Source organism: Bison bison, unplaced genomic scaffold (genome assembly GCF_000754665.1).
Source record: "Bison bison bison isolate TAMUID 2011002044 unplaced genomic scaffold, Bison_UMD1.0 scf7180017864285, whole genome shotgun sequence".
NCBI classification, from domain to species: domain Eukaryota; kingdom Metazoa; phylum Chordata; class Mammalia; order Artiodactyla; family Bovidae; genus Bison; species Bison bison.
In genome coordinates, this window is record NW_011494857.1 from 1,128,800 (window position 1) to 1,148,533 (window position 19,734).

General features: G+C 53.5%; 2 protein-coding genes across 6 annotated transcripts in view; one reads left to right on the forward strand and one right to left on the reverse strand.

Moving 5' to 3' along the window:
• Positions 1 to 5,478, forward strand: part of CD37 (CD37 molecule) — a 5,893-nt gene extending 415 nt beyond the window's left edge. Inside the window, exons 1-9 of one of the 3 annotated variants that reach the window (XM_010849603.1) lie at positions 14 to 228; positions 405 to 553; positions 656 to 728; positions 1,760 to 1,884; positions 2,012 to 2,086; positions 2,603 to 2,707; positions 3,418 to 3,651; positions 3,997 to 4,080; positions 5,092 to 5,478. In XM_010849603.1, the coding sequence (XP_010847905.1) occupies positions 485 to 553; positions 656 to 728; positions 1,760 to 1,884; positions 2,012 to 2,086; positions 2,603 to 2,707; positions 3,418 to 3,651; positions 3,997 to 4,080; positions 5,092 to 5,169 (843 nt within the window). In that variant the 5' untranslated portion in view covers positions 14 to 228; positions 405 to 484 and the 3' untranslated portion in view covers positions 5,170 to 5,478. Of the gene's footprint in view, positions 1 to 13; positions 229 to 379; positions 554 to 655; positions 729 to 1,759; positions 1,885 to 2,011; positions 2,087 to 2,602; positions 2,708 to 3,417; positions 3,652 to 3,996; positions 4,081 to 5,091 lie in introns of those variants that run through there. The other 2 variants (XM_010849601.1, XM_010849602.1) reach the window with 2 other exon arrangements.
• TEAD2 (TEA domain family member 2) lies at positions 5,468 to 19,724 on the reverse strand. Of its 3 annotated transcripts, none has more exons than XM_010849598.1 (13): positions 19,630 to 19,649; positions 17,802 to 18,039; positions 17,351 to 17,415; positions 16,812 to 16,874; positions 15,687 to 15,698; positions 15,350 to 15,457; positions 15,192 to 15,250; positions 12,728 to 12,792; positions 11,534 to 11,682; positions 8,833 to 9,006; positions 7,621 to 7,782; positions 6,784 to 6,936; positions 5,468 to 6,272 (listed from the first exon to the last, which is right to left on the reverse strand). In XM_010849598.1, the coding sequence occupies exons 2-13, from the start codon at positions 18,031 to 18,033 to the stop codon at positions 6,159 to 6,161; spliced, it is 1,356 nt and encodes a 451-aa protein (XP_010847900.1). In that variant the 5' UTR covers positions 18,034 to 18,039; positions 19,630 to 19,649; the 3' UTR covers positions 5,468 to 6,158. The 3 variants fall into 3 exon arrangements, with proteins under 3 accessions (XP_010847900.1, XP_010847899.1, XP_010847901.1); XM_010849597.1 differs by lacking the exon at positions 19,630 to 19,649 and adding an exon at positions 19,674 to 19,724 and having other exon boundaries at positions 5,474 to 6,272; XM_010849599.1 differs by lacking the exon at positions 19,630 to 19,649 and adding an exon at positions 18,141 to 18,806 and having other exon boundaries at positions 5,474 to 6,272.
• Positions 19,725 to 19,734: the final 10 nt, after the last annotated feature.

A 19,734-nucleotide genomic window follows, 5' to 3' on the forward strand; every position in this document is an offset into this window, starting at 1 on the left:
GGGCGGGGGGCAGAGATGAATGCAGAGATGGCAGATCTTTGCAGGCAGTGAGGTCAGAGTGTCTGTGAGGTCGGCTGCTGCCCAGGGTCAGCCTGGGGTCCTGGTGCCCAGAGTAGGTGGGCTGCAAGTACATCAGGATGCCCTATGGGTCACCCAACCTGAGCCATGGAGATCTGGGAGGAACTGCCTGGCATGTCCTTGGTGCCCATCAATTCCAAGACCCCTCAGGTACTGGGGTGTGCATCCCAGTGGGTCAGGCAAGGGGAGATGGGGATGAAGACCCAGAAGAAAGTCACCCTGCATGTAGAGAGGCAGGGGGTGGGGCTCCAGCCCCAGCACTTCCTCTTTCTCTGAGTTCTTCCTTTCTCTTCTGTCTCAGTCTCTCCCCCTCTCTCTCTCTCAAGGTTTCTCTGCCTGTTCTCCCTACTGCCACCACCCCTTCTGTCCTGTCCCTCCCACCGGTGTCTCACCCCTCTAGGAGAAGATGTCAGCCCACGATGGCTGCCTCAGCCTCGTCAAGTACCTCCTCTTCGTCTTCAACCTCTTCTTCTTCGTAAGTTGCCTCTTGGCTCCGGAGCCCAGGCCCCAGCCCCTGCCGTAGCCACCCCATTTCATTTTCCTGTGTCACCCCCCAGCCATACTCTCCTCTCCCCAGGTCCTAGGCAGTCTTATCTTCTGCTTCGGCATCTGGATACTCATCGACAAAACCAGCTTCGTGTCCTTCGTGGGTAAGGGGGCTGAGGCAGTCCGGGGCTGGGTGGGGACGTTGTGGGTCGGGGTGGGGGGGTGGAGCGGTCTTCCTGGAGCAGATATGAACAGGGCTCTCCTCCTAGGGGACTCCTGGGGTCTCCCTCATCCCAGGGAGGCCCGCAGTGCCCAGCTTTCTTGTTTGATCTTAGGCTCTGCTCCACTCCTTGCTACGGCCACAACTTCTGAGCCTCAGATTCTTCCTCTGGCAAATGAGTTGTGCGTACCAATAACAATAATAGTGGCCATTTCTCAGGGACTTAGGTACCAGACAGCTCAGTGTCACACTTTAGGTGACATGTAGGTGTCAGATCTTGGGCAGAGATGCTCACCAGATTCTCCCATAAGTCTTCCCTCTCTTGAGGTTCAGAGAGGGGAAGTCACTGGATGTCACACAGCAAGGAAGTAGAAAAGCAGATTAACACTAATAATCATTGTAGGAAAATAATACTGGGTAGTAGTCAAAATCCCAATAACTCATATTTAATAAATGTTTACAAGATTTATTAAATATGAGGAGGACTAGAGGACTGGTGTAGAGGAGCAGACTGAACACATGTCTCCCATGTGTTCCTCAAAACAACTTTAGGAAATAGATATCATTATTCCCTAGGTCTCAGGGAGGTTTAGGTGGCTGATCCAATGTTGCAGAACTAGTGATGAGGCTGAAACTACCGAGGGTGAGGAGGGGCTGAAGGAGGAAAGCGGGACTGAGAACCAGAGGGAAAGACAGAGACCAGGAAGAAAGAGGGACAGAGATCCAGAAAGAAGGGAACATAGACCTAAAGACAGAGAGGCCCAGAGACCAGCGAGAGGTGGGAAGAATTCAAGGAGACAGAGATTCAGTGTAGGACAGGGACAGAGACTCAGAGAAAAGGATACCAGGAGACCAGGAAGAGGCCCCCCCACCCCAAGTTTACTGTTCCCCTCTTGGGAGGTGTGTGGGTGGGGAATGGGGCTGTCTGGAGCTGTGCACATGGAGCCCAATGTCACTGCCTCCCATTTCTCCCAGGCTTGTCCTTCATGCCCTTGCAGATCTGGTCCAAGGTCCTGGCCGTCTCAGGAATCCTCACCATGGGTCTTGCCCTCCTGGGCTGTGTGGGGGCCCTGAAGGAGTTCCGCTGCCTCCTGGGCCTGGTGAGTTCCCCTCCACCCTTCCACCTCTAGGGTCGTTCACATCTTGTCCTTAAATAGAGCCCTGGCAGCCCCTTCATCTTGGGGAGTTCAGCCTGACCTGCCCACTCTGTCTTCCTCCCTGCTCCAGTATTTTGGGACACTGCTGCTCCTGTTTGCCACACAGATCACCCTAGGAATCCTCATCTCCACTCAGAGAGTCCAGGTGAGCTCACCTTCTCCTCTCCTCACCCGAGCTAGTGGGTGGGGAGGGAGAGAGTGGAAACAGACAGAAGCAAAGGCAGACAGGGGCTAAGACAGACAAAGATAAATAACAGAGAGAGATAGAGAAGACAGAAAGACAGAGACTGGTAGAGAGACACAGAGAAGGATCTAGAGACAGACAGGGTCAGAGAAAGACTCACCAACACAAAGGAAGACAGAGATCCAAAGGGAAACAGAAGCGAGGAAAGAAAACCCTTGGAGAAACAGCTCCAAGAAAGAGAAACTTAATGAGATCGTGGGAGACAGTGGAGACCCGGAAAGACAAACGGGGGAAACAGGCAGAGGGCGGTTTGGAGGGACAGAGACATAGCTAGCCATTCAGTGAAACACCGAGGCTGCCACGAAGATGCTCAGAGACCACCAGAGGCTGGGACGGCTACGGAGTGGCTGGGGGGGGGTGGAGCAGAGGGCAGTGGGGAAGCAGGTGGGGGATTCAGCCTCACTCTCGGCCTATCAGCTGAAGAAGAAAGTGAAGGACGTCGTGCAGAAGACCATCCAAAACTACCGCACTCATCCGGAGGAGACGGCGGCGGAGGAGAGCTGGGACTACGTGCAGTTTCAGGTGCATGAGGCCTCGCCCACCAGGATCCTTCCCTCTAGCTCTGGGATTCTGACTTGGCTCCGCCCTCTGCCTGGAGGAGACTTGGCCCCGACGGGATCCAAGCTCCCAGCTCTAGGACCCTAACGTAACCCTACCCACCTAAGCCACCTCCAGCCCGTGGCGACTTGGCCCAGTCCCCCAGCTCTCAACCCCTGCAGTGACTCCTCCCCCTGGCTCGACAGACTCCGCCCTCAGTCCCAAGGCCCTAGCCTGACCCCACTCTCTGCCCAGTAGCGACTCTGGTTCCCAAGGGACCAGGCCCAAGCGAGATTCCTTTCCCTGGTCACTCACATGGCCCCGCCCTCCCATCCATTATCCCCCTACTTACAGCTGGTTTGTACTGCCTACCCAATCCTCCAAAGCACGATTCTGCAGCTCTTTCCCCAGCCTCAAGACCCCCGCCCCCATGACTCCTCTCTCCCAACCTCATGTACCCCTACTGTCCCTTGGCCCTGCTGTGATCCCACCCCAGCCCAGTTTTGTTAGCCCTCTACTCCTCAATATGACCCAGTACCCAGTCACACCCATCACCTAGTCCTCTGATCCCCCAAAGCATCTTGCATCTCTCTAGTCCTTGTTCCTGACTTTTTTTTTTTTTTTTTTGGTAGTTGCTTTACAATGTTGTGTTAACTTCTGCTGTACCCTGTTCCTCTGACTTTTGTTCTTCTCAGCTGCGCTGCTGTGGCTGGGAGTCTCCTCAGGACTGGTTCCATATCCCCAGCATGAGACGCAACGAGTCTGAAGGGGACCGCGTGCCCTGCTCCTGCTATAACTCATCGGCGACCAACGACTCCACAGTCTTCGATAAGATCTCCCCCCAGTTTAGCCGGCTCGGATCACTGGCGCGGCCCCGACACAATGTAGAAGTTTGCTCGGTCCCCGCGAACAGCTACATCTACCAACAGGTGGGGAAGATGTGGAGCGCAGGACCAGAGGGGTCTGACAGGGTGGGCCTACGGGAAAGGGCTGTTTTACAACAGGGGCAGAACCCCTACAAGGGGCGAGATCTTTTGGAAGGGCGGGGGCCTAAAGAAAAGGCCCAGGCGAAAGGGCAGAATCTGGAACGCTGATACCTGGGGATGAGGTCTTCAGCTTGGATGGACTGAAGCCCAGAGACTAGAGACCCCTGATAACTAGGGAATGGGGTGGTACCTGAAAGAGGGGTTAAGGCTGGACTGAGGACAGTGGGCTCTGGGCTTGAGGGCAAATCCCAAAAGTAACCTACCTATAACCTGTCCCTGTATCCTCAGGGCTGCGAACGGAATCTCTCCAACTGGTTGACCAACAACCTCATCTCCATAGTGGGCATTTGTCTCGGCGTGGGTCTACTCGAGGTGATCTGGTCCCGCCCCCACTCGCGATTGGCCTAGATGGCCCTGCCCCAAATTGCGCGTCCAACCAGTCTCTGGGAAAGGCGCATGCATTGATAGAAGTACAGCCAATCCAGGCCTTCCTGGGACTCCACCTGGCCTAGCCTCTGTGAGCCCTGATTGGTTGCACGGGAGCAGGCGTTCCCGCCCTTCCTCACGAGGCTCCCATTGGTCCTCCTTGATATCTGGGGATATACCTTGCTATTGGCCGCAATATCTCCCTTTCCCCGCAGGTGAGTGTAGCGGGGTTGAGCCTGCTATTACCGCGCAGCCTGTTGCACCGCGAACCCCAGCCGCAGGTGCCGGGTGCCTACAGTTCGAGCTCCGGGCGCAGCGGCGTGCTGAGCAGCAGTGGGCGTAGCGGCAGTCTGTGGGGTGGCTGGGGCATGGCTGACGCCTGCCCCAACTGGGGGGACAAGGCCCCGCTGGGCAAGCTGCCTAAGGTGCTGGGGCTCTGGTTGCTTTGGGATCAAGACGAGGAACAACTTGAGACCAGGAGTGCAGGCGCAGAGATGGAGGCCGAGATGGAATTAGAGGCAGAGACGGAGGAGGAGATAGAGGAGTCTCCAGAATAAAGGACCCTGGGCTTTCTCTGGATCACACTCCTTCTCAGACTCTAGACCCTATGCTAGACGGAGCTGAGCTCCCCCCACCCCGCCCTATTCGCCCTTCCTGCTTCAAACTCTGTTCCCACCCCTCCCCGGCCTGCCCATATCTTTGGTGTCCCACCCAATTACCCCTAGCCCTTTTACACTAATGCCGCCACATTCTCCAAACTGCCGTCCCTGAGTCTTTCACCACCAGGCCCACCTCCTACCTACTCCCTTCTCCACACCTCCCAAGGCGAAGCCCCGCCCAACTCGCGGGTCCTCGTTTTCTGCCCCTGGCCCGACCCCCTAGATTTTTTTCCCTAGGGACCCCCCGATTCTCCTGGCACTCTCTCGACCTCTCTGACCTCGTCTCCTTTCTCTGTAGCTCAGCTTCATGACGCTCTCCATATTCCTGTGCAGAAACCTGGACCACGTCTACGATCGGCTCGCTCGGTACCGCTAGGCCCCGCCCTTCCCGAAGCCCCATCCCGACCCCCTCAAGTGTCCAGGGCATTTGAGTTCCCTGTCGCCTGTAAATATTTGTTTAATCCCCAGTTGGCCCCAGCCACTGAGCCCTCATTCCCCTCGGGGACCCAGGTGTCTGCCTTTCCCGCTGCTGTCACCTTGCCCCCCGTGGGACCTGGGGTTTCCGGCCACCAGCTTCCTGCCCTGAAAGACACCTCATTTCCTTGCCTCAGCTGTCAGCCTACCACCTCCCACTAGATTTATTTTTAGCCCAAGCCCCAAATAAATCCCCTGCGTTTTGGTAAAATAGCTTTATCCTCTGTCAAAACACAAACCAACACATTTGAGCGGGGGTGGGGAGAGGAGAGGGAGGCAACACAGTCTAGCCCCACGGCACATTTAGAAGAGGGCATGAGATTAAAAAGCCTCACCCCACTGCTTGCCCAGCTGAGAAAAGTCACAACCCTAACACCCACTTATAAATATCTCGTTATATTAAAAAAAAATAATAATATATTTCCAGGGCCCACCTGACTCTGCCCCTGCACAGAAAGGGTTAACCTTCAATATTTGATGTCAGGGTTCCCGGGATGGAGGTGGTAAGAAGAGGGAGATTGAGAAGAGGGAGATGTGGAAAAACAGGGAGGGACGAGCTCATGTGTCACTGGGGCCCTCCAAGACATCCAGAACAAAGAAAAGGGAGGGCACCTGTCTGAGACAGAAACCAGTGCTATCCCAGGGGTTGTCTCACTCCTGTCCTCAGTGCCTAATGCTCTGGGGTGATCTGTCCTTTCAGACACCCCTGTGAGGTTCCAAGATCAGGATCCGTCTTCCCCTCTCAGTCCTAGCCCATTCCACTCACCACCCAGCTTTTACAGTCCTAACAGGGAGCAGTCCCCTCCCCACGTAAGAAGCATGGGGAAAGCTGGAGGTCCTGCCTGGGAGGAGAGGGTATTCTGGAGGGTGAGCCACTTTTGGGGTCCCCCTTCAGTCCCTGACCAGGCGATAAATGTGGTGCTGGGCCCCCCGCTCACTGGTGGAGACTTCAAAGACGTAGGCGGTGCAGAGCAACAGTTCCTGGGTGTCTCTGTTTGTCACCACCTGTCAAGGAGGCCAGGAGAAAGGGGTTTATGCTCGGAACAGAGAGCAGGGAACACTGTGGACCCCCCAACCAAGATGTCATGGGATAAGGGGTCCCCACCATGTCATGTTCCCCCAGGTCGACGGGATGCCCCACATGCCAGGCTCTAGGTCTGAGGGTCTGCAGGGAAGGGCCTCACATCACATGGTGTATCATGTTACAGGGTCATCACACTCCCCAGACTTAAAGGATATCCTACCATACATAACATGTTCCATGGGCTCAGGTTAGGTTCCCTGTGAAGGGGGGTCCCCTAAGCTGAAGATCCACTGTGGGGCGTCCTTCAGGTCAGTTTTCCTCTTATGAGAATGCTGTGGAACCCCCACGATATCAGTTTCCTGGGTAAAGGGGTCCCCTAAGTGACAGGTCAAGCGTGAGGTGCCCCCGTGTCAGTTTCACAGGCTGAGGGTCAGTCGTGGGCATTCCCCTCCACATCAGGGGCCCTGCTCAGGCAAGGAACCAGCGCATCACCTGCAGGATGGTGAAGTTCTCCAGGACGCTGTTCATCATATAACGCTCGGGCAGCTGCCGCAATTTGTGCAGAAAATTCACCAGGTACTCGCACATGGGTGAGCGCAGCAGGCGGTACACGAACCTTCCATCCTCCAGCTGGGCACGCTCCGTCTGAACCAGGGGTTGGGAAAGTAGGGAGGACAGTGACTCAGAGACACAGGGGTTCACCCCCAGAGTCCGAACCCACTCTGTGCGACTTCTCAGATGCCACACCCACTCCCCATTGCCGTCTGCTCTCCATTGCTCCATCTGCAGTGACCAGAGATGAAAGCCTGAACCCTCAGGTACCCAGTTCAGGATTACTGAGCCTGCAATGAAGGACCCCTCTAGCCTCTCAGAGCTGTCCTCTGAACCCTCAAAGACCTCTGAACTCATGTGATCTCCAGGTCCTCAGATACCCTCAAACCCTCCAGAGATCCCTCCATGAGCTCCCCAAAGCCTGTATGACCTCTGTACTTGAGACCCCTCAAGACCTCAGCAACCTCTAAGTGTGACCCCTAACCACCTTGCCCTGAGGATTCTTTCATATCCACAAGAACCTTTTGAATCTTAGTGACAGTAAATCTCTGTACCACACAGTAACCTTAAACCCTCAAAGTGACCCCTATAGATAACTTTGGAACTCCAGATTAGCTCTAAGTCCATGTGTGAAAGAGGCTAGGGCACCCCCGCCCCACCACGCAGACCCTCAAAGGCCCGGAGCTGTTGTAACTCCTGGTCCGTTTAGTCTGTGCCCTCCCGAGTAGCAGGTGGCTGGGTGCTTACCCACCCAGAGTGCCACCCCTCCAGCCTCACCTCCACCTTCTCCACCACCTGCTTGCCGAAGGAGCAGACCTTGGAGGAACAGGTGAGGGTCATGTGTTCCAGGCTCTCATACTGGCTGCTCACTCCATAGAAGCCACCGCTGCTGCCGCCTGCCCCCACCTCCTCACCACTTGGGCCCCAGTTCAAGTCCGCCTGGGGGATGGGGAGGTACAGGTAAGTTGGAAGGGATGGCCCTTATAAACAGTGGGAACTCTTCTCAAGTGGGAACTCTGCCCCACAGGCTGGTGGCGCCTATTGCTTTGCAATCAACCATCTGTCTTCCTTAACAAAGTCCCCACCTCTCCAGTTTCTGGAAAAAAAAACCCACCCTTCCTTCCAGCAGTTGGGTCCCCCAATGTCCCTGACCCTCTCTCCCCGGTAACTTCCCCATCAAAGAGGCCCCGGAATTCAAGTTTTTCTCCTGAAACCTCCAGCTCAGGAGGTCAGCCCCTGCCAAGAGCCTAGTTACTAAGGAGGTAGCTATTCCCTAGCAACCAGAGGCTCTCCCTCAAGGCCCTTCATGACCCTGGTTGCTAAGACAAGCGCCTACTCCCTAGCAGCAGGGCCTGGTGAGGTCTGGGGAAGCCCGACGCCTCTGGAAAACTCTCCCAGGCCCTTTTGTCCAATTCTCAGAGGTCACATCCCGTCATAATCCCAGTGGCCAAGTGGACAAACAGCCCAGGGATCGAACCCTCACCCCCTGCAGTGGAAGCGCAGTGTCTCAACCACCAGACCGCCAGGGAAGTCCCAAGGCCAGACAGTCTTAGGAACAGGGCCTGGTGGAACCCAGCAAAGCCTCATCCTCTCTTTAGAAACCAAACACTCCAGGATTCATTTGCTAAGGGGATGGGGCCATTCATCAGCAACGAGGCTTGGTGTGGTCAGATGGGACATAGGGAAATCTGAAATGCCACAAGCCAATCTCCAGGGCCGTATCAGTCGCACGACTGGGTGTAGCAAAGTCTAGTGGAGTCTGCGGAGGATGGAGGTCCCCACACCTGCACTGGTCCCATCCATCCCACCCTGTGGGCAAAACTCCTTCCTGTTCCTTGCTGCTAAGGGAGCTGACACTGGGAGCCATGAGAACTGGTAAAGCTCAGGCTGACCTGGGCAGGTCCTGAGACTGTCTCCCTTAGAGCCAGTGGCCCGAGCTGGGAGGCCACGTGACTTATGAGCCCTTTTGTTTTTAGTGGTGGAACTCACCCAGAATTTGACCAGGAAGAAGGCATGGGGGGGCCCACGATCATACAGCTCCCGCAGACCGCCCTTTTTCTCAGGGAATTTGTCGTAGATCTGCCGGACATCCACACTCTCGAGGGGGGGCGCTCCAGGGCTGGGGCAGTGCTGGCTGATGTGTACAAACAGGTGCCTCTGGTACTAAGGAGGGACGGCCAGGGGTAAGGAGTGGGAGATGGGCTGGACCCCCAGTCCTCACTGCCCAAGCCCATCCCTCACTCCATCACCATCTTCTACAGCTCCTGCAAACTGTTCCACTGGGCCCAGCTCTCAGGCACTGTCCCCACTCCCTGCTGCCCTTTCACTCCCACAGTCCCTCAGGCCCCAAGCCCTGTCCTTAGTGCCCAGTTCTCTGCCCTGTCGCCTGATCTCCATCCCCACAGCCCTTTCCTCTCCCACCCTCACCCCAGCCTTCTCCTTGGCCTCCCAGCCTCCAGTCTCTCCTCTCCAGTTCATCACTCACATGGCTCCAGAGCTGACCAACCCTGCTCATAATCCTCCCATGGCTCCCCAGTGCCTCCCAGGACAAAGCCCACAGCCCCTCAACCTGACCCTATATTAAAAAAGTTTTCATGGATGGATGGATGGGAATCCACACAGCCCACATCAGGACTTCCTATCTGTTCCTTTTTTTTTTTTTTTGGGCTGCACCAGGTCTTAGTTGCCATATGTGGGATCCTCAATCTTTGCTGTGGCATGTCGGTCTAGTTCCCTGACCAGGGATCAAACTCCGGCCCCCTGCTTTGGGAGCGTGGACTCTCAACTAGTGGACCACCAGAGAAGTCCCTCTGCTTCTATTCTTATCACTTCTGTTCATACCCTGAAAATATTCCCCTTCTTCTTTTCCAGAACTAATCCCCTCTCTGATCTTCCCAGGCTCAAGTCCATCCAAATCTGCCTTTTCCTGGAAGCCTCCCTGGATCGCAATCAGATGGCATCTCTCTACCCTCCCTTTCCCATGGTTCCCCATAACCCTCTAGACAAAGCCTGGGTCCCTCACTCAGCTTGGCAATGCCAGCTTCTCCAGAATCAGCTCCCACCATATTCGATTATTTGTTTTCCTGAAAACTTCATGCTGTTTCTATCTCTGTGTCTGAAGCATCCAGTTCTGCACATGGCAAAATCCTATGTAACCCTCAAAACTCAACTCAAATGTTGTCATCTCAGGGATGTCTTCACTCACTCCCCAGATATGATTCTTCTGTACACTCAGAAACACATGAGCTTCCCTTATCCCAGTACATACATGACATCTATCAAAACTGCAGGGACTATTCTGGGTCCCAGGGCTACAAGGCAAAGTCTCTGACCTCAGGGAGCTACTGGCAGAAACAGGAAAATTTTTAAATCTTTCCATAGATGATAGAACCTTCAGAGAGTGATGTATGCTATGAAACACTAAAGCACAGGGATGAGGGGAAGAGTGATGGTAGTTGGCATTTCCATAAAGTGGCATGGGAAAGCCCATCTGAGAAGATAATCAAGCAAAGCAATGAATGGGTGGAAAGAGAGAATGGGGATATCTGGGATATCTTGCACATCCAGGTGCAAAGGCTCTGAACCAGGAGCGGGTCTGGCATGTTTCCAAACGGGCGTGGAGGTCAGTATGGCCAGACCAGAGTAAACAAAGTTGAGAGGACAGGAAGTAAGGTCAGAACAGGAATAAGGGCCAGACCACCCAGAGCCTTGTCGGCAACTGAATGATGCTAGCTTTTGCTCAAAGTGAGATGGGAGGGTTTTAACCTGATTTGACGGGTTTTACCAGGACCACGATATACAGAAACTGGTGTTTAGATCTCTGTGGCAGATACTGCTGTGTTCACAAACCCCATTTCCTTTTCCCACCACTAAACTACACTTCCCAGGGTCCTTTGCAGTTAGATGTGACCATGTGACTAAGTTCTGGCCAATGGGATGTGAGCAGACCTGATAGTCGCTACATCCAACCCAGACTCATAAAACTTGCATAGTTCTTGACTCTCTGCCTTCCACCATCTGCCAGCCAGATGCAGAGCATCCAGCAGCATCTTCTAGAGTGCTAGAAAATGGCAGAGCCACAAAATGGAAGAAGCCTGGATTTCCCAAATCATTCTGTGGAAGGCTCCTTAACGACCAGCCATATTGAAATGTTAATGAGTGAGAAACTTCTATGATGGTCAACCCCTGCAGGTTGGGAGTTATTACTTCTAACAGTCAGTCCACTTGGGCTGTTATTGGCACCTGTCTTCATCCTAAGCCAGGAAAGCTCACACCTAGAAAGATTTTCTTCCCCAGGTTCCCAGTATCCACCACAAAGCCTAGTGCACAGTTGGCATTCAAAAATGTTTACTTAATGAATGAGCGATGTCCTGAGGGATTTCTCTGTTTTTCCCAACCCATGACCCCATGACCTTCTAGTTCCTTTATTCTAGTAGTTCTCAAAGTGTGGTCCCTGGACCAGCAGCACCAACATCACCTGGTAGCTTGTTAGAAATGCAGATTCTCAGATCCTACACCAGATCAACTGAATCAGAAATTTTAGGAGTGGACCTAGCAAACTATGTTTTAACAAGCTCTCCATGTTATTCTGATGCATGGTAAAATTGGAGAACCACTACTTTATGCTTGCCCTTGCTAGAACCGTCTTCATTCCAAAACCCTCCCGTGACTATGCCAAAATTGTACTCACAGAGTCAGTTGCATCCGGTGGTTCCACAAAGGCCGAGAACTCCACCAGCTGCAACCGAGCAGTGCCCAGAGCCCGAGCCTGCCAGGCTGGGGGTGATGGGGCAGGTGGGGGCAAAGCGGGAGGTGAGAGGGCTTGGGGGGGCTCGTACCCTAGAGAGAGAGAAGAACAAACAGTAAAAATTGCTAATGTTGATTGACTCTGTCAAGCACTGTTCTCTCTTGCCTGCCTCCTCTTAGAAGCTGAAAAAGCTAAATACTCACTTTCCCAGCCTCCCTTGCAGCTAGAGGTGGCCATGTGACACAGTCCTAACCAATGAGACGTTATGGAAAATCTGCTGGGGGGCTTCTGGGAAGGAGTTTCTTCCTGAATGAAAAAGATAGAACTTTGGGAGGAGAGAGCATTTGGCTCTGGCCAAGTCCTGCTTGGGATGTGATGCCTGGAGTCACAACAGCCATCTTGGGATAAGACAGAGGCCACTAGAGAGATGCCAGTCCTGGTATTGCTGAGCTGCTAAACCAGCAAAGGAGCAGTCCACCTCCAGACTTTTTGTTACATGGAATCATAAAGCCTTTACTATTTAAGGCACTATTAATTTGGATATTCTGTAACTTGGAGCCAAAAGCATTCCCACTTGATGAATCTGTGAAACCTGAGAGTTCTTTCACCAATGTGAGTTCTTAGGACCACCCAGCATGGACTTCTGGAAATCATCTTTGCTACCAGGTGGACAGAGCCTGCCAGAGAATGAAGCCACCTTAGAGGAAAGCAGCACCAAGCAACTCCTGTTGCTACCATTTGAGCTCCTGTATCCAGCCATGCCTGAAGCCCTAACTCCTGAAATTTCAGTTACCTGAACCAATAGAATCTCTCCATTTTGTTTTTTACTTTTTTGGGTCATCTAGCTTGAATTAGATTTTTATCACTTGCAGCTGAAAGAATCTTGATTAACATATCAATGTCCCTGATATCCTTCAGGTTAGCAAGTGATCAAACATAAACCCAGTAGATCTGGTTACAGAAGCAAGGATCTCAACCACTACAAATTCTGGGACATCTTTCCACACTCCCACAGGCCCTGTCTCAGATCTAGATCTCAATAAGACAGTGTCCCCTAACTCATGGAAGGTAGAAAGAAAGGCAGCTGGAGCTGAGAAGAGAGGGGAAAACAAGGCAGGGCAGAGAAAAGGCTCTTACCTGGGAGGTCAGTAGATGGAGGAGTCAGTGACAAGGAGAACGGTGTCTGCGAGAAGGGCTTCACACTGAAGGAGAAAGGAAGCTGGGGGTCAGCAAGAAGGAAAGATGCTAATCATACCAGCTAACAATTACTGAGGGGCCATGGCAAGCCAGACCCTGTGCAAGCACATTATGGGCACCATTTCCTTGAAGACTCACAGCCTATCAAGGTAGGTGTGATGATTGCTCTTCTCATTTTGTATAGGAGGGAACAGACAAACAGGGGTCAACTGACCTGCCCAAAGTCACACAGCTGGTATGGCGGAACCTGGGTTCAAACCCAGATCAGCCCCAACCACAAAGCCTGTGATCTTAAGGGGCCCCCAACTTTTCTGGCACCAGGGGCCGGTTTCATGGAAGACAGTTCTTCTCCAGACCAGAGGTGGGAGGGAGGGGAACAGTTTCTGGATGATTCAAGTACATTACATTTATTGTGTGCTTTATTTCTATTATTATTACATCAACTCCACCTCAGATCATTAGGCATTAGATCCTGGAACTTGGGGACCCCTGGTCTCGAGGATATTCTGGTACCTCTCACAAAATGGCAGAAAGAGAACACAAATGGGGTCTCAAGAGGTGGGAAGAAACCAAAACATAGGGAACTTGGAGAAAGAGGAGGCTGAAGGCTCAGGAAGGTAGGGAGAAAAAGACCAGTGGGACATCAGGCCAAAGTTCAGGGTAAGGGAGCAGTACAATAGAATCTAAAACAGTGCTGTCCATCTCACAATAGCCAAACATGGAAGCAACCTGTGTGTCCATCAACAGATGAACAGGTAAAGAAAATGTGGTACATATATACAGTGGAATACTACTCAGTCATAAAAAAGAATGAAATAATGCCATTTGCAGCCACATGGATAGACCTAGAGATGATCAGACTAAGTGAAGTAAGTCAGACAGAGAAAGACAAATACTATATTATATCACTTACATGTGGAATATAAAATATGACTCAAAGGAACTTATCTACAAAACAGAAGCAGTCACAGACCCAGGGAACAGATCAGCAGATACAAACTATTATATATAGGATGGATAAACAACAAGGTCCTACTACATAGCACAGGGAACTATTTTCAATATCCTCTGACAGACCATAATGGCAAAGAATGTGCAAAAGAATGTATATATATGTGTAGCTGATAACTTTGCTATATACCCAAAACTAACATTGTAAATCAACTATACTTCAATTAAAAAAATTTTTTTAATAGACATTCTGAAAAACATAATACTGAGAGAAGAAAACTAGCATATGGATCACACTTCAATTTTGTGTTTACATAGGTGATGATTTAATTAACATTCATTGTCCCGCATTTGACTACTAACTCCATAAAGACGGGATCCCGGTACCCATGCTGAACCACCTCTCCTTCCAGCCCAACCTCCTCCCCTGCAAACCTGTGGTTCCTTTGGCCCCCAGAGACTTGTTCAGACAATTTTCTGTGCCCACATACAGCAGCAGCTCCTAATGAACTTTCTTCTCTCCCAGACTGGACCCCACAGCCTGTCTTTCTCTGGTAACACTCGCCATGCTCCTGCCTCACCATCCTGAGGCTACACTGCTCCACCAATGCCCACCTAGCCTGGATCCACTGCCACCTCTCTGGGCTGAAGACTCCATGAACCTCTGTGGCCCATTTCTAGTCTTCCAGACCAAAGGACAGGGAAGTCTGGTGTGCTGCAGTCCATAGGGTTGCAAAGTGTTGGACACGACTAAGCAACTGAACAACAAACAACAGGACTAGAAGCATATCCTGTCACCCTCAGGGCTCTCGGAGATGAAAAGGGGCCCATTTCCTTCCTTCTGACCCTGAGAGAAGATAAGGATCCCTGCTCTACCCTCAGGCCCAAGAACCACCTTTATGGGATGACAATGAGCCTTCCCATGAGCCTCTGGGGCTCCACTCATTCCTCTGGACCTACAGAGGTTCCCAACACTTTGGATCTACAACTGCCTTTCCCATGAGCCTCTGGGACTCAGACAATCTCTCTGGGAGGCCATTACCCCCATGGACATCCTACAGGACTCTCACAGTCATCAAATCCCACTCTGAGCTCATTTCCGCCCCAAACCCACTCCTCCCCCAGGCTGCACATCTCTGGATGGTCCCACCTACCCCAGTCACCAGCCAGACCCCAAGTACTGCCCTTGCCTCCTCCCTCCTTACCCCAGCAGACCCCAGCCTCATTTCTCCTCCTCCTATCTCTCTGTCCCCGCTCAGACCAGCTCCTCTTCTCCAGACCACTGCCCCAACCTCCTCCCTGGGATCCAAATCCAGACAGCCTGACTCCAGAGGCTACCTTCACAAGGGAGTTAGGAGCTGGAAGGTGGAGCAAGAAAGGTCTGGGTAGGGAGGAGGGAGGGGGTTGTAGGGGGATGGGGAGCAGGTGCTGAGCTGGAATAGAAAGAACTTACTCAGGAACATTCCACGGGGGCCCAGAACTCCCCGACCAAAACTGGAAAAGCTCCGGGGTCTGAAAAAGAGACAAAGAAGTGTGGCGTCAATCAATTTCCTGTTGCAACTGCAACCCCTTCCCTCCAGCCCTGAACCCCACAATTCCCGCCCAGGCCACCTGAGGACCGGCGGGACCCAGTTTGGCCTGCAGGGAAGGTGCTGAGATGAGCTGGGCAGAGGACATGGTGGCCATTGTCTGGAAAGCCTTGTCCTTGGAAACCTGGTCCTGGAGGAGAAGTTGGAGGTCCATGTTAATGGGGAGTCCCAGTGGATACAGGAAGGGTGGGACAAGGACAAGGCAGGGCAAACCTGGGGAGATGCAGAGTTGGGGAGTCAAGACAAAGCGTTGGGGCGGGTTTAGGTCCCTCTCACTACAGCCCCCTGCCCCTCCTGGCCTCCTCAGGAATGTTTGTCTGGGTAAGGGAGCGAGTGGGAGGATGGGCAGGGGGACTTACCACATTCAGGGCCTGCCCATGGTGGGGGGGGGAGGGTGCCAAAGAAGGAAAGAAAACATAACTTAGGAAATGAGGCCCGGACTCCTCCCATCCAGCCCCTCAACACACACCTTCCTGCCCTCCCAGCCCCTACAGCCCAGCCACCCTGAGTTGAGCAAAGGGAGGAAGGGGGAGCAAGGGATGAATATGGAACAAGAAATAGAGAAGGCCAAACCTAGAGGGGGAAAGGGGCTCCCCCATCCGGAATATAAGACAGCAATGAGGGTTCCTAGGTTTCAGAAATAGCCGGAAGTGAAGGCTTCTGAATATGCAGACCACAGGAAATGAGACTATTAGACCCGGAGGGAAGAGACGCTGAAGGTTTCCCAGCCCAGACAGGGCAGAGGAGGAACAGCAAGCCCCAGAAAAGACCAAAGACTGGAAGTGAAGGTTTTCAGACTTAGTAAAGGGAAGGGGACCTTCTGGATACAAAAAGACCAGGAAGCGGTGGTCCCCAAGTCCTAGGGAAGAGCAAGAAAAGACCTCAACTCGGAAGAGAAGAAAAACGAGGATCTCAGGCCAAGAGGGAACAGGAAATCCAGAGGATGCAAAAAAAAAAAAAAAAGTAAAGGGATATGAACATCTCCAAAAGGAAATGAAGATTTCTGGGCACAGAAAGTGCAGGCAGGCCACATGGGAAGATGAACCAGGAGACGAAGAGGAGATCTTCACAGCACAAGAGGGAAAAGAGCAATGACACCAGGGAGAGAAGAGGGAGGGGAGGGGAAGGAAGACAGGAGCAGTCAGAGGAGAAGCCCAACACCCCATCCTTCTGGCCTGTCCTAAGCTAAATCTCAGTCCCACTCTCTCTATGACATTTTTCTACCCAGGGTCTCTGTTCACCCCCTGGCTGGGCCACGAACCCCCCACCTTGGGTCTCTGCTCTCCTGCCCTGTATGCCTCTCTGGGTGACTCTGTCCCCCTCTCCAGGTCTCTGCCCCCACACCCTGGGTCTCCGCTCTTTCTCTGGATCTCTACTGCCCTCTCTCTCTCTGGGTCTCTGTCTCCCCTCTCTGGTGCCTGTCCTCCTCTCTCAAAGTGCCTGCTTCCCTCTCAAGGTGTCTGTCACAGTTCCTTGACCTCTACCTTGAGCTTGGACTGGATTTCCCTCGATTTCCTTCGGGCCAAAACCTGGATGTGACTAGAGACCTGAAGGGAGAGACAAAGAAGCAGATTCAGGCCACAGCCACTCACGCCTTGCATCCCCTACCCCTTCCCTCCCTCCCCCCATCCAGGTGCCCCCATGAAGCTGGTGAACACGAAAGATGACAAATACACAGAATGGGCCCGTCATCTCGGCGCTTCGGAACAGATGTGTCCATAAAGACCTTTCTCTTCTCATGAACACTACTAATCATCCCCAGATCCAGTAAATCCAGGTCTTATTTCCCTTTCACACCTTGTTCTCTTTGGCCCTCTGTTCAGTCTTACCCTCTGGTTCCCATGCAACCACCAAGAGAACTATATACCAAAACAGGCGCAGTTAGCGCACACTAACCAAGGTGCGAAGAGGAGAGACAAAAGCACATGAACAAGCCCCTCCTCTAACCTGAATCTGCCAGGAGGATGAGAGCCTAAGAAGACAAGCCCACCCCAGACAGAAGCCCACCAGACAGTCCTGAAACCTGTTTGCGAGTTCGGGTCTTTCCCGTCCTCAGCTTGATGTAGCGGGCAATCAGTTCATTCCGACCTGAAAAGTCAAAGATGGAAGGGAGTTAGACCTTCAGCAGAACTTCCCAACAGAGAAGACACCAGGGAAGGAGAGAGACGCAACATATCCTCAGCAAGCTGCGGGCTACACAGGAGAGGAGTTATGACTGCAGGCTTTGGAGCCAGGCAGCCTGGGTTCAGATCCCAGTTCTGCCACACACTGGCTCTGTGTGGCCTCAGGCAAATCACTTAGCCTTGCTGGGCTTTGGGTTCCTCATCTGTGCAAACGGTGATGCTAACTCCTACCTGAGTTATCGTGAGCACACGATGTGCTTTTATGTGAACAGTGATTAGAGCTTCCGCCAATGTTCCTTAATATTTTTACTAACCGGTGGGGGCTAAGGCAAAAACGAGGGCTGGACTCACCATACATCTTGCCTTCATCAGACAGGATGATTTTCCGCCGGCCACAGGGCGGGTAGATGGCCAGGGCCTCCTGGAAGCTCTGCTCGATGTCTGGACTCCAGACACCTTCTGCATCTGGGCCCCCGTCGCCCCCCGCCCCCTCACTGCCGCCGGTGCCCTCCTCGCTTCCTTCCTCACTTCCTGTCCAGCCGCTGCCATCGTCCAGAGGGGCCCCAGCGCGGGGTTCCCCCATCTGGGCCTGGAGGAACACAGAGTTCAGCAAGGTTCCCAGGATCCACCCAGAGAGACCTCAGAACAGAGGTCCAGATCACTGGGTCTGAGGGGAGAGGCTGGGGGCACCTGGACTCCCGGATCTGAGGGAGGAGGGGGCTGGAGGCTGAACTCCTGGATCTGAGGGAAGCAGGAGACTGGGAGCCTGGATTCCTGGGTCCTGGAGAAAAAGGGGCTGGATTTCTGGGGAAGTTTAGGGTGAGAGGGTTCTCCTCTGTATTCTCAGTGGAGCCTAGATTGTGATGAAGTCTTGAAGACCCCAGAACAATGCCTAGGGTCCAGGAGGGCTGAAACTTTGGCTGTGGATTACTGGTTTAAAGAAGATAGGCGTCAGAGCCTAGCTGCAGGGAAGGGGGACGTGGGTGAGATCTTCTCAGTCCCATGCCAAGAACAGGTGCCAGGGTGTGAGCAGCAGCTGCTAGAAAAGGAGGGGCACAGGCCCCAGGAAGGCTGAGGGCAGATCCAGACACAGAGACTCAGAGAGGACAGAGATCCAGAGAGAGGAAACACAGACCTAATGTCGGGGGACAGAAACCCAGAGGGAGGGGGACCAGAGATCCAGAGACAGGGGGACAGAGACCTAGAGAGAGAAGGACAGAGACTCAGGGCAGAAACTCAAGCCAAGACCAGGAAAGACCCACAGAACCACAGACTGGGGGGCAGGGGCGCCCTGCCATCAGGAGAGCCAGAACAAAGGGCCCAGGCGTCCCCTCCCCCAGTTTCCCACAACCCCTATCAGGGGAGGGACTGGCCAGCGAGGGCGCCTCCCCTCTGGCCCCCAGCCCCGCCCCTTCCCTCCCCTCCCCCCCGTCCCTGCGCCGTGGGCTCTGATCCAACTCAAGTTCCCAGTGACTTTCCGGAGGCCGGGAACAGGGGGAAACTTTTTCCAATACAGTCAGATCCCGCCTCCCTGGCGGCTCCACGTCTTCCACGGCTTTCCCAGGACCCCAGAGTCCGGACTCCCATCCCCCTCCTCCCTCGGACCCCGGAGCCCCGGTCCAGACAGACAAAGACCCCAGGCCGAGCCCAGTGGCGCTGCGGCATTCAGGACCCCCGTAGGCCAAAATCCCAGCCCAGCTCTCCCCCATGTGGCCAGACAAAGGGACGGAGGAGCCGAGTCAGAAAGGTTCCCCTTAATTTCCCGCCCCAGGTCCCAAACCTCCAGAGAGACAAGATGAAGATCCAGAAAGTCCCGGAGCCCCCTTTCGGCCACCCAGGAGGCCTCCTTTCTCCACGAGGAGGACCAAGCGTCCATAAATGACACGCACAAATCAATTCGGTCAGAAACAAGCATGGGGCCCTTTCTCACTTGAAACCGACACCTCCACAGACACTCACACCCCTCAGCGTTCCCAGCCCTTACTCCCAGGCGCACACTCCCAAACTCAGACACATCAACAGACACCCCAACTCTGGCGAAAGTTGCAACTCCACACTTAGACTCGGTCAAGAGCGCAAATTCCGGCCCCCCGGCATAAAGAGGGCGGCAAGCAATTCAAAGACCATCCCACGAACACCTCAACTCATAAGGTGTAACTTCCCACTCGAACTCACACACCCCAAAGCACGATCCCCGACTCCCGCCGGCGCCTTCCTACCTACCTCCCGGCCTGGGGCTGGGGAGCCGCGGGCGGGCGGGGCTGCGAGGGAGAAAGTTGCCCGG